This window comes from Neomonachus schauinslandi, chromosome 1, assembly GCF_002201575.2.
Source record: "Neomonachus schauinslandi chromosome 1, ASM220157v2, whole genome shotgun sequence".
NCBI classification, from domain to species: Eukaryota; Metazoa; Chordata; class Mammalia; order Carnivora; family Phocidae; genus Neomonachus; species Neomonachus schauinslandi.
In genome coordinates, this window is record NC_058403.1 from 120,781,093 (window position 1) to 120,793,211 (window position 12,119).

A 12,119-nucleotide genomic window follows, 5' to 3' on the forward strand; every position below is an offset into this window, starting at 1 on the left:
AGGAGATAGCTGGTAAATGTTATTACAAAGAGCATTTTTAGATTTAAAGATGGAAATAAATTTAGGATTATGTATAACAATCAGAAGTGACACATCTTTTGCACCTGTATGATTTTGTGATGCAGTGATGTATTAGTCTAGATCAGGGTTGGAAAACTGCAGTTTTTGAATGGTATGTATGTATTTATGTTATTTATTTAACTATTTTTAAATTTTATTTAAAATCAATTAATTAACATATAGTGTATTATTAGTTTCTGGGTTTTATATTTTAAAGGGATGTAAAAAAAACTCATGGAATTTTTAAAAGATGGAAAGAGAAAGGAAGAGAGAGAGGAGGGAAGGAAGGGATGGAGGGAGGGAGGAAGGAATGTGTCACAGGTTGTCAGCAAACCTGGTTGTTTACAGAAAAAGATTGCCAACCCCAGTCTAGATAATGTTCTTTAGTGTAGATGTTTTATTTTCTCATTTGATTTTTCTCTTGTATATAAAATGAAAGGTTTGATCAAATGATCTCTTTTTTCCCATATTCTTATATGTGCATTCTGTGAATATGTATTTAAGTGGTGATATGGAAATGGGCATTATATTGGAGTGTATTTACAGTCTATACCTGAATGGTCACAGCTATTTTACAAACCAGATTATGATACTGCCTTTGTATCTAGTGTGGTCATTTTATCATCTAGGATCTAGTTTAGAATTATGGTAGGAGTTCAAGGATATTTTGTGTTCTTCAATTACTGTGATAACGATAATGACATAAACCATTTCAGTATCCATTCTATATTGAGCACTTTACCATGCCAAGAACTATGAAAGGTATTTTTAATATATTTTCCACCTTAAAACAACTCCAAAAAATGTTATCATCCCTATTTTACAGTGAAGAAAATGAAAGGGAGAGAAGTTTTTCTTTTTCTTTCTTTCTTTTTTTTTTTTTTTTGCTGCCAGTCCTTATAGCTGGTCCGTGGTAGAGACAGGATTTTATCCAGGTGTTTCAGTTTTATTCACTTCTGTCTCCTTTCCAACAGTGTGTTTCTAAATATTTGTAAGAACAAATGCAAAAGAAGGAAAGAAGGAGCCGGCCTTCTGGCATTTTACAAAGGAGGTTTATCTAGGTTAAAAAATAAAAATAAAAAAAAAATTTGTTGCTCTCTCCCGAGGTATGTTGAGACTAAAGTTCAGTTTAAATCAAGATTTGGATATTATAAAGTCTCAAGATCAAATTTAAAATACTATTTAGGGAATTCTGCAGTGTTGGAAGAGGTGGAATGGGCAATTTTACCACTGAAAGGTGACTAGCATTCAACTTGAAAACACTGGCTCAGGGCAATTTGCCCATCTAGGTCAGTCTGCATTTCATTACATATGGGTCAGATCTCTACTGGATATACACATTTTAATGTAATCATCACTGTAACAAAGTATATGTGAAAATAAATGTTTTGAAGTTAGAAGAGAAACGGAGATACTGTGAAATCTTACTGGATTCCAAGCAGTCATAGAATTTTTCCCCAAATTCTTTTATTTATTTACTTTTAGTTTTTTTAAAAAGGTATTTTAATCACCTAGTTATCAGCATGACAAGTGCACTCCTTAATCCCTGTCACCTCTTTCACCCATCCCAGTACTCACCTCCCCTCTGGTAACCATCAGTTTGTTCTCTGTAGTTAAGATTTCCTTTCTTGGTTTGTCTCTCTCTGCAGGTTTCTTTAGGTCTAAAATGAGTGTCTTATAGGCAGCATATAGATGGGTCTTGTTTTTTTTTTTTTTTTTTTTAAAGATTTTATTTATTTATTTGAGAGAGAGAGAATGAGAGAGAGCACATGAGAGGGGGGAGGGTCAGAGGGAGAAGCAGGTTCCCTGCTGAGCAGGGAGCCCGATGCGGGACTCGATCCCAGGACTCCAGGATCATGACCTGAGCCGAAGGCAGTTGCTTAACCAACTGAGCCACCCAGGCGCCCCGGGTCTTGTTTTTTTTATCCACTCTGTCACCCTACGTCTTTTGATTAGATTGTTTAGTCCGTTTACCTTCAATGTATTTGGATATATATGTATTTATTGCCATATTAATACCTGCTGTGTGGTTGTTAAGATTTTCTCTGATCCTTTCTTGTCCTTCTCTGTTTCATAGTTTGCTGGTTTTCTTCAGTGATACAGTTGGATTTCTTTCTCTTTATTCTTTGCATATTTATTAGCGGTTTTTGATTTGTGTTACCATTAGGTTTGTATATAACCTCTTCTGCATATAGCAGTCTCTATTAAGTTGATGGTTATTTAGGTTTGAGCCCATCCTTTATTACTCTCCTTCCCATGTTTTAGGTGTACATTGTCATATTTTATATTCTTTTGTTTTGTGAGTTCCTTGACTGGTATTTTACAAAAATATTCATTACTGTTTTTGTGTTTCCTACCTTCATACTTTCACTTTTGGTCTTTCCTTTCCACTGAAAGAGTCCTCTGTGTAGTATTTCTTGCATTGCTGGTTTAATAGTCACAAACTCCTTTAGTTTTTCTTTGAGAAACTTTTTTTTTTTTTGAAGATTATTTATTTGACAGAGAGAGACAGTGAGAGAGGGAACACAAGCAGGGGGAGTGGGAGAGGGAGAAGCAGGCTTCCTGCTGAGCAGAGAGCCCGATGTGGGGCTCGATCCCAGGACCCTGGGATCATGACCTGAGCTGAAGGCAGATGCTTAACGACTGAGCCACCCAGGTGCCCCATGTCTGAGAAACTCTTTATCTCTCCTTTTATTCTGAGTGATAGCCTTGCTGGATAGAGTATTCTTGACTGCAGGTTTCTCCCATTCAGCAGTTTGAAAATATCCTTCCACTCCTTTTGGCTTGCAAAGTTTCTGTTGAAAAATTAGCTCATAGCCTTATGGCGTTTCTTTTGTATGTAACTGTCTTCTTGTGTCTCTCTGCTCTTACTATTTTTTATTTATTTCTATATTTTGCCATTTTAATTATAATATGTCTTTGTGTGGGTCTGCTTTTGTTGTTTTTGTTGGGGGTTCTCTGTGCCTCCTCCATCTGGGTATGTTCCCTTCCCCAAATTAGGGAAGTTTTCAGCTATTATTTCTTCAAATAAATTCTCTGCCCCTCTTCTGTCTTCTTCTGGGACTCCTATAATGCAAATGTTATTACTTTTGATGGAATTATTATGTTCCCTAAGTCTGTTATTGTTTAATATAATACTTTTTTCTCTTTTGTTCATCTTGATTATTTTCCATTACTCTCTCTTCTAGGTTATTTGTTCCTCTGCTTCTTCCATCAAACATGTTTCTTATTTTGTTTATTGAGCCTTTTATGTCTGCTATATTTTTCTTATTCTCTGTATTAATGGTCTCACTGATGTTCTCTACTCTTTTCTTATGTCTGGTTAGTATCCTTATGATCATTGCTTTAAATTCTCCATTAGGCATGTTACTTATATTTGTTTTGCTTATATCTCTGGCCTTGGCCTGTTCTTTCATTTGGGACAAATTCCTCTGTCTTCTCATTTTGTCTAAGTCTCTGTGCCTGTTTCTCCATGTGTCAAGAAAGTCAGCTACATCTGTTCTTGTGAGTAATGGCCTTATGCAGAAGAGGTCCTGTAGTACTCTGCAGTGTAGTGTTCCCTGTTCCTCATGGCCTGGTGCTTCTAGTAACATCTCTATTGTGTGCTGGGTGGTCTCTGCTATTGTGTCCTGGACACTTTATCCTTCAGGTCAATAGTCTGCAGAGGCTTTGTTTGCCTGTTGTGGGCAGTGTTTGGTCCAGGGCCTGAATGTGGTGCATTTTAACTAGATGTGTTCTGGTCTGCTTATGAAATGAGATCTGTTGCATTGCCACCAGAACCAAGGCCTCACAAAACTCCTGGGTCGGGAGACATGAGACATGTTGCTGTCAGGGGTTTGGGCTAGTCCTCTGGTTGAGGAGGCATGCTGTGGTGGGACCGAGGCAAGCATGACTGGGAAGGATGGATCCACAAGAGTGTGGGGACAGGGCTTGGTGTAAGCAAGTTACATGTGAGTGCCAGTGCTGTGTTCATTCCCTCAGGTGGTTCTGTGTTTATGCTGAGGGATAGGGAAGGAAAATGGCGCCAGGCAGTTCCTTTTTTTCCCCCATGGGGTTTCTCTGTAAGGGCTACCTCTCTGGAACTCCTGCCCTGAGTTGAGCAAATATCTTCCCCTCTGTGCACTTTAGGCCCTCTAAAGATCTCTGTTTCCATGCTATTTCCGTGGGCTGTTTGTTCCACCTTGTTTCTAATCCCTCCGGGCTCTCCCTGAACCAAGCCCACTAACTGCAGAATTGCAGACTTTAAGCCCCACTGGTTGCAAGAACTTGTGAAATCGGGCCGTCTTTTCTTTCTGGTTGCGCTGTGGACTCCTTTTTCCCTTGGGCTTCTCTGTGTGCTAGTTTGTCTCTTGTTCTTCTGCACTGTAGCAGCTCCCTTTGTACTGCACAGGCCATGATCTGTTTCTCCTCTAAGTCTCATCTCTGCAATTCCCTCCTTCTTCTTTGTGGCTTCTTCTCTACCTTTAGTTGTGGAGTTTGTTCTACCAGTCTTCAGATTCATTTCTGGGTATTTAATTTAGGAGGATTTGATAATTATTTATTGTATTCATGGGACTAGGTGATCTTCTTCTCTTCCTATTCTGCTGTCATCTTCCCCTCCAACAGTCATAGACTTTAATGCTGAAAGTAGTTTGAAGATCATCTAGTCAGATTCTTTCTATAATAAATCTTTTCACCATCCCTTATATAGTGTAGTATCTCTGACCAAAATACATTCAGTACTCGGGGAAGCACTCGGCCTTCTGAAGTAGCATGCTTTCAATTTGGCAAGCACATACTTAAATTTTGATATAAAATATATTTAAAAATTCAAACTAGCCTTTTATGACTTCTGCCCCTGTGGTTGTCCTTTCTCGTTTATCCATTCAGTCTTCTCTTCATTATACATGTCAGATATTCAGATAGTTGAGATACAGCTATCATAACTCTCCTTAGTTTACTTTTCTTTTAGCTGAGCATTTCCCTGGGGATTAAAAAGTTCCTAGTTTTGTATTGTATAGACTAGTAAAATTATTAAGTTATTAAAGAAATTTGGAAAGCCACATAGAGCTTATTGCTCTTTGTTTACACAACTAAGACCATTTTAAAAAAAAACAAATTTGGTGCCTGGCTGGCTCAGTCGGTAGAGCATGCAACTCTTGATCTCAGGGTTGTGAGTTCGAGCCCCACATTGGGTGTAGAAATTACTTACAAATAAGATCTTTAAAAAGAAATAAAAATAAAACCTCAGATTCATTATTATTACCAGTACCATTTCGTAAGTGAATAAATATTTCACCAACAAAAAATAAGAATGATGATATCAGAATAAAGGATGATTAGCATACTGATACATGCATTTTTTTTGCCCTTCCGACTTATATAAAATATTCATTTTGCCATTTCATCATTACTGCTAATGACCAACATTAGGAAGCAGTATGTAGGAACACTAAACATGAGATGAAGTATAACAAAGTACTCATATAGGTTAAAAAGTGGTTTTACAGGATAGTTAGGGGGCAATATAGACAGTAGTTTCTATGAAAAATGTGAAATTTTAGATGACCACATTGTCAGTATCATCCAGCTTAGATTAGGGCTCTTAAGACTTAGCAAGATAAATATAATCATGGAACTATCATGTTTCAGTTTTGAAGAACATTAGTCCCAGCAGCCAGACCAGAGAGGAGTCATTTTTAATTCCAGAGTCATAATTTGTTAAGGATACCAATAAACCTGAGGATCACTTTCAAACCTGTGTTTTTTTAACCTCAGCCAGCATAAGTTATATGAAGTAATTGTATCAATTAAGGGAGAGGGGCATATGGCATTTGAAATAGTCTCCTGTGTGTTAGGGAACAGGGCGGGTTGTGAAGAAGGAAGAAGGAGGTGGAGACTATACTTTTGGGGAATTTCAGAGAATATATCAGAAGCACGGGCAGAAATGTGAGAAACAGTGAAGCCCATACAGTAAAACTATGAAGAGTAAGTATTTCTACGCCTGTGTAGACATTATCTGAATATCTGATATAGATGTAGTCACAAATGAACTGTATACCTTCCTGCTAAACAGAAGTTTCTGTCCCATCCATATGCATGTCTTTGTTGGGTAGTCTCTCATGTAGCTGTTCGTAAGCATTGAGCAAAACAATGCAAGTTGACTCCTCAGGAAAATTACAGGTCTTTTAAAGGTGCAATATTTTGTGAAGTATTTAAGAGAGATGTTGGAGAATTGCTTGATACAGGAAAAACCAGTTGAGTTCTGACCAAGTCAGCCCAATTAACGGTTTATGTGAAGAAAATTAACATGGGTGATGAGACACACCAGTAGTTCTTCAGAAGACTTGAATGTAATCATCATGATATTATGATTGGTCTTTAAAGGAAAGTTTCGAGCTCTTGGTACTATATACAGTTCCATTATGCAAATGTACAGTTGACCCTTGAACAATGAGTGCCAACCCCTCCATATCCAAAAATCCACATAAAATTTTTGACCCCCACAAAACTTTCCTCCTACTAATAGCCTCCCACTGACTGTAAGTCTTACTGATTTATCATAAATAGTTGATAAACACATATTTGTTATATGTGTTGTATACTGTATTTTTATAATAATGTAAGCTGGGGGAAGAAAATGTTATTAAAATCATAAGGAAGAGAAAATACATTTATGGTATTATCCTGTATTTATTAAAAAAATCCATGTAATTAAGTGGACCCACGCAGTTCAAACCCATGTTGCTCAAGTGTCAACTGTATTTCCATTGTCTCAGTTGCGTCTCTCTAAGAAATGATGATGAGGAATGTCTTTCACATACTTATGAACCATTCATATTTCTGTTGTGTTTGTTTTTTGTCTATTTTAAAATTGTGTCATGTGTGTCTTGCTGATTTGTATAAGTTCTTGGTATTTGGGGGTTAGTGAATCTTTGTCATTCATATGTGTTGGGAATGTGTTCTCCCTGTGTGTGGCTTATCTTTCTTATTCTTTGTTTTGCTAGTTTTATTTTGCTTGCTTTTTATCCTCAAATTCTAGTCAGTGTTCAGATTTTCTCAGTTGTGTTATACACATGTATACACACACAGCATATCAAGTTCAATATTGCTTTGTATGAAATAACATCAATTTATGTATTTCTATTAGATATAAACCTAGAAACAGAATTGGTGAGTCATGGGTGTATGTGTGTAATCGGCTTTTAAAAGATAATGCCAAACAGTTTTTCTTTTTTTTTTTAAAGATTTATTTATTTTGAGAGAGAGCGCACGCGCGCGAGCATGCTTGCACAAGCGGGAGGGGCAGAGGGAGAGGGAGAGGGAGAGAGAATTCCAAGTAGACTCTGGCTGAGTGCAGGGGCTCAGTGTGAGGCTCAATCTCATGACCTTGAAATCCCGAACTGAGCTGAAACCAAGAGTCGGTTCCTTAACCGACTCCGTCCCCTCAGGTGCCCCCCAAACAGTTTTTCAAATTTATATTCCTACCAGAAATATTTTCAGTTTAGTTTCTTCACATCTATGCTAACACTTGATATTGTCAAATTTAAAAAATCTTTTAAAATTTGCCATGTTTCTTTTCATTGAGTTTTAAATTTCACTTAATGTGTTTTATTTCTTGGAGTTCTCTTTGATTATTCTTCAGATATATTTGCTCTTTATTAATTTTCAAACTACCTTTAATTCTTGACACACATTAACTAAACTTGTTTTATTTTCTGAGTATTACTTGTAATATCTGCAGTTTTTCAAGCCCAGTTCTGATTTCTGGTCTTTTTTGTAAGTTCTTGCTATCTGATAATGAGTGTGTCCTCTCGTTTTGTATTTCTAAAAAGTTTATTTATGGGGGCGCCTGGGTGGCTCAATCAGTTAAGCGTTTGCCTTCCGCTCAGGTCATGATCCCAGGGTCCTGAGATTGAGCCCCGCATCAGGCTCCTTGCTCTGCAGGGAGCTTGCTTCTCCCTCTCCTCCCCACTTGTACTGTCTCACTGTCTCTCCTCCTCTCTGTCTCTCAAATAATAAATAAATAAATAAATAATAGTTTATGAAATAGAGAGTAAATGGGAACTTTAAATAATTTTATGATATATTAAGGAGTATAAGGCCTTATTATTCAGACCTGTGCTGTTTAAATGGAGTAGCCACTAGCCACATATGTACATTAATTTTAAATTTAAATTAGTTAAACTAAGTAAAATTAAAATTCAGTTCTTCACACTAGCCACATATCAAGTTTCTCAAGAACCACGGTGGCTAAGAGGCTGTTGCATTGGACATTCCATTTTTAAAGAGTTTTATTGGGTAGCACTGCTTTAGACAGTTATGACCATTTGTGTTATGTTAAAAAAGTATCATATCTCTTTGTGACTCTCTTTTTAAAGGTAGATTACTTTCTAAGGTAGATGAAGGTTTTGAGGTGGATAGTGCAAGGAAATTAAATAAGAAGCTATATTGCTCTTTAGGAGAAAGATGAAGAATTGCTGAAGTAGAAGAGTGTTATTGGAGATGGAGAGGAGGTGACAGTTGGCAACCCAAGGATATGAGATCATTGGTATCTTATTGGGAAGTGAGACTTCTCAAATGACTCTGTGGATCCTGGCTCATATGCTTTGATGCATATTGCACCAACTCATATAGAAAATTAGGGAAAAAAGGGTAAAAAAACGAGAGAAAATAGATTGGAACACCCAGTAAATTTAGGTTTAAAATGTTGGAATTTGAAGTACCTTGTGGAAAAGGGAGATGACTTAACTTAGTGGAAATAGTGCAGAAGCAATCTCCAGTCAGTACGGAGAATTTTTTAAGAATCACAGCCAGGATAGCAGTTGGCTGCTTTAGGAGATAGTGAATTTTCTTAAATTCTTGGTATGTGATCATATGGTGGGAAATAATTTTGCTAGATTATGAGAAGTTTCAGATGTTAAGTAATCTTTAATATCTGTACATTTGGGATTTATGATGAGCAGATTTGATAATATTCAATCCTGACTATATCCTCGTTTTGCATTAATGAAAGCTTCTTTGTTTCTTTTTCCATGTTTATAAAATTGGACTGAATTGTTCAGTTATAATTTAGTTGTTATATAGATCTCTTCTTACTAGTGACAACATAAAATTCTTAGTATGGACTACATTTGAACAACTACAGGTTTTTTGGTATCTTTTTTAAAGAAAATATTAAAAATATAAAGATATTCACTGAGAAATGTATTTGATCAACTCTCTGGTGGTAAACTTTCATTAAATATACACTTTAGTTAAATATGAATCTTACCTGTGGGATCTGTAGCACTTTGTGTAGTGTAAGATGACTTGCAAATTACCAGAAATCTTAATTTGTTGTGGACATATTATATTTAGAAAATAGGAAAATGTACTGGAATGTTAAATGTAAAGTGTATACATATGTAATATATATATGTACATATTATGTATGGCTATATACAATATAGTAATAAGTATAAGTGTAAAGAGTGGGTTTTTTCAGCACAAATATAAAATTGCTCCTTTTTTCTATCCCCCTTTTTAGGATGTGTTTAGCTTTCAAATATCTCCTAATATGAATCCTATCAAAATAAATGAACTGGCAATCCAAAAACGTTTGACTATTCATGGGAAAGAAGATGAAGTTAGTCCCTATGACTATGTGTTGCAAGTCAGTGGGAGAGTAGAATATGTCTTTGGTGATCACCCACTCATTCAGTTCCAGGTATGTGTATTAACTATCAATTTTCCAGAGAAGGGTGTGTGTGTGTGTGTGTGTGTGTGTGTGCACGCGCATGTGTGTATTTAACAATTTAAATTTCTGATAAAAATGTATTGTTATAGTCAAGTATTTAGAACCTACAGAAAATTGTACAAAATTAAATAATAGATACTCATAATCCTACCCACCTCTGAGATAACTATTGTTAAAATTTTGGCATGTTTTTGTTGTTTACTTGCAGTTATACATATATATATTTTTGGCATAATGATTATATATTTAATGTATGTATCTAAATGTTTCCTTTCTACTTTTTTGGTTGTTTCAGTGTTATATCATCATTTCCTGTGGCATAACGAATTATTTTTTATTTTTTAAAGATTTTATTTATTTATTCGACAGAGAGAGACACAGTGAGAGAGGGAACACAAGTCGGGGGGGTGGGAGAGGGAGAAGCAGGCTTCCCGCAGAGCCGGGAGCCCGATGAGGGGCTTGATCCCAGGATCCCAGAATCATGACCCAAGCCAAAGGCAGATGCTTAATGACTGAGCCACCCAGGCTCCCCTCTTTTTTATTTTTTAAAGCTTTTATTTGCGAGAGAGAGAGTGCACAAGGCGGGGGGGGGGGGGCAGAGGGAGATGGAGAAGCAGACTCCCTGAGCAGGGAGCTGAGCAGGGAGCTGGAAGAGGGTCTCAATCCCAGGATCCTGGGATCATGACCTGAGCTGAAAGCAGACGCTTATCCGACTGAGCCACCCAGGCACCCCGGCATAATGAATTCTTAATAAAATTTGCTAATGCCTTCTATGTTATCATATAAACATAATAATTAGGTAGGAAATATTCTGGGGGAAGTAAAATACAAGATTTTTATTAAATGGTTACTAATTAAATTGTATAAAAACTTATTTGTGATTATCCGTTAACAAGGTCTTATAAATTTTCATTGTGATTTAGAAAACTTCAGTTTCAGTCTAACATTTTATATGTATAATTGCCTTTCCCTCTGCTTTTTGTTACTTCCATATATGGTAGAAAGTTTGTAAGCATAAGGTCTGACCATCCTCAAAAGCTTTCCTCCATCTTTGACATACATATTTCCATGCAATCATGAGTTCCTTGAGTATAGTGCCTCAGATTGTTTTTGGAGTAAAGTGGAATTTAAATAAGGTAAGTGAGGGGCGCCTGGGTGGCTCAGTTGGTTAAATGGCTGCCTTTGGCTCAGGTCATGATCCCAGGGTCCTGGGATCCAGCCCTGTGTCAGGCTCCCTGCTTGGCGGGGAGCCTGCTTCTCCTCCCCTGCTTGTGTGCTCTCTTTCTCTGTCAAATAAATAAATAAAATCTTAAATAAATAAATAAAGTAAGTAAATGCAGTGTAACACCCCTCCCCCACCATGAAGTGTGCTATTTATCAGATAGATCCTGGCTTTGCCTTTAAGAAACTTGAAGATATTTTTGTTGAAATTACATTTGGAGACTAAAAAATGGTCATTGCATAAAGAATAAAGGCTAAATGCCAAGTTAGAGGTAAATAGTAACAGGATTTTAGAAAAATATGTCAGTACTCTTGTTTTTTATTGTTTTGTTTTAAGCAAGGATACAGGCATGCCATATATTAAGTGATGGCTGACAATAAGGAGCTGTGATTTTTTTTAACCTTAATTAGTGGAGGGCATATTATTTTGCCACAACTAGGATTTGTGGGGTTTTTTTGTTTGTTTGTTTTTTAGGATTTGTTATTATAAAGAAAATTAAAGGCTTGTATACGTTTTGTACAGGGTCATAGGAGAGAGAAAGTATACCATGTAGGTAAAGGAATATGAAGGAAGTATAATGATACATATTTCATAGTGAAAAACTTTTGATTGAATATATTTATCATAATATGTAACTCCTACTTACAGACCATTCTGGAATTTTTTTTAAATATATATATATTTTTTTTTTTGATTTTTATTTATTTATTTGACAGAGAGAGAGACAGCGAGAGAGGGAACACAAGCCAGGGGGTGTTGGAGAGGGAGAAGCAGGCTCCCTGCGGAGCAAGGAGCCTGATGTGGGACTCGATCCCAGGACCCTGGGATCATGACCTGAGCCGAAGGCAGTCGCCTAACTGACTGAGCCACCCAGGCGCCCATTCTGGAATTTTTAAAAATTTCAACAAAAAAGTATTTTGTGGTTCTGAATTGAATATAATATGTTGAATCTATATAGGAAATTTATTCTTCTGAGGAAATATTAAATTTCTTTCTATTCAGTTTGTTAGGCATCCCCGGTAATGTGAATAACCACCCCTTGTCTTATATGCCTTTGGAGAGTCATTCTGGTCTCATGGAAATAAAGCAGAGTATCAAGCTAAGATGGCCAGTATGTTT

General features: G+C 36.6%; 1 protein-coding gene across 4 annotated transcripts in view; it reads left to right on the top strand.

Moving 5' to 3' along the window:
• The window catches only part of PIK3CB (phosphatidylinositol-4,5-bisphosphate 3-kinase catalytic subunit beta), a 201,697-nt gene that overhangs the window by 96,550 nt on the left and 93,028 nt on the right, over positions 1-12,119 (top strand). For all 4 annotated transcript variants that reach the window (XM_044920373.1, XM_044920370.1, XM_044920377.1 and 1 more), the window contains one exon: positions 9,569-9,748. In XM_044920373.1, coding sequence (XP_044776308.1) covers positions 9,569-9,748 — 180 coding nt within the window. The remainder of the gene's footprint in view (positions 1-9,568; positions 9,749-12,119) is intronic.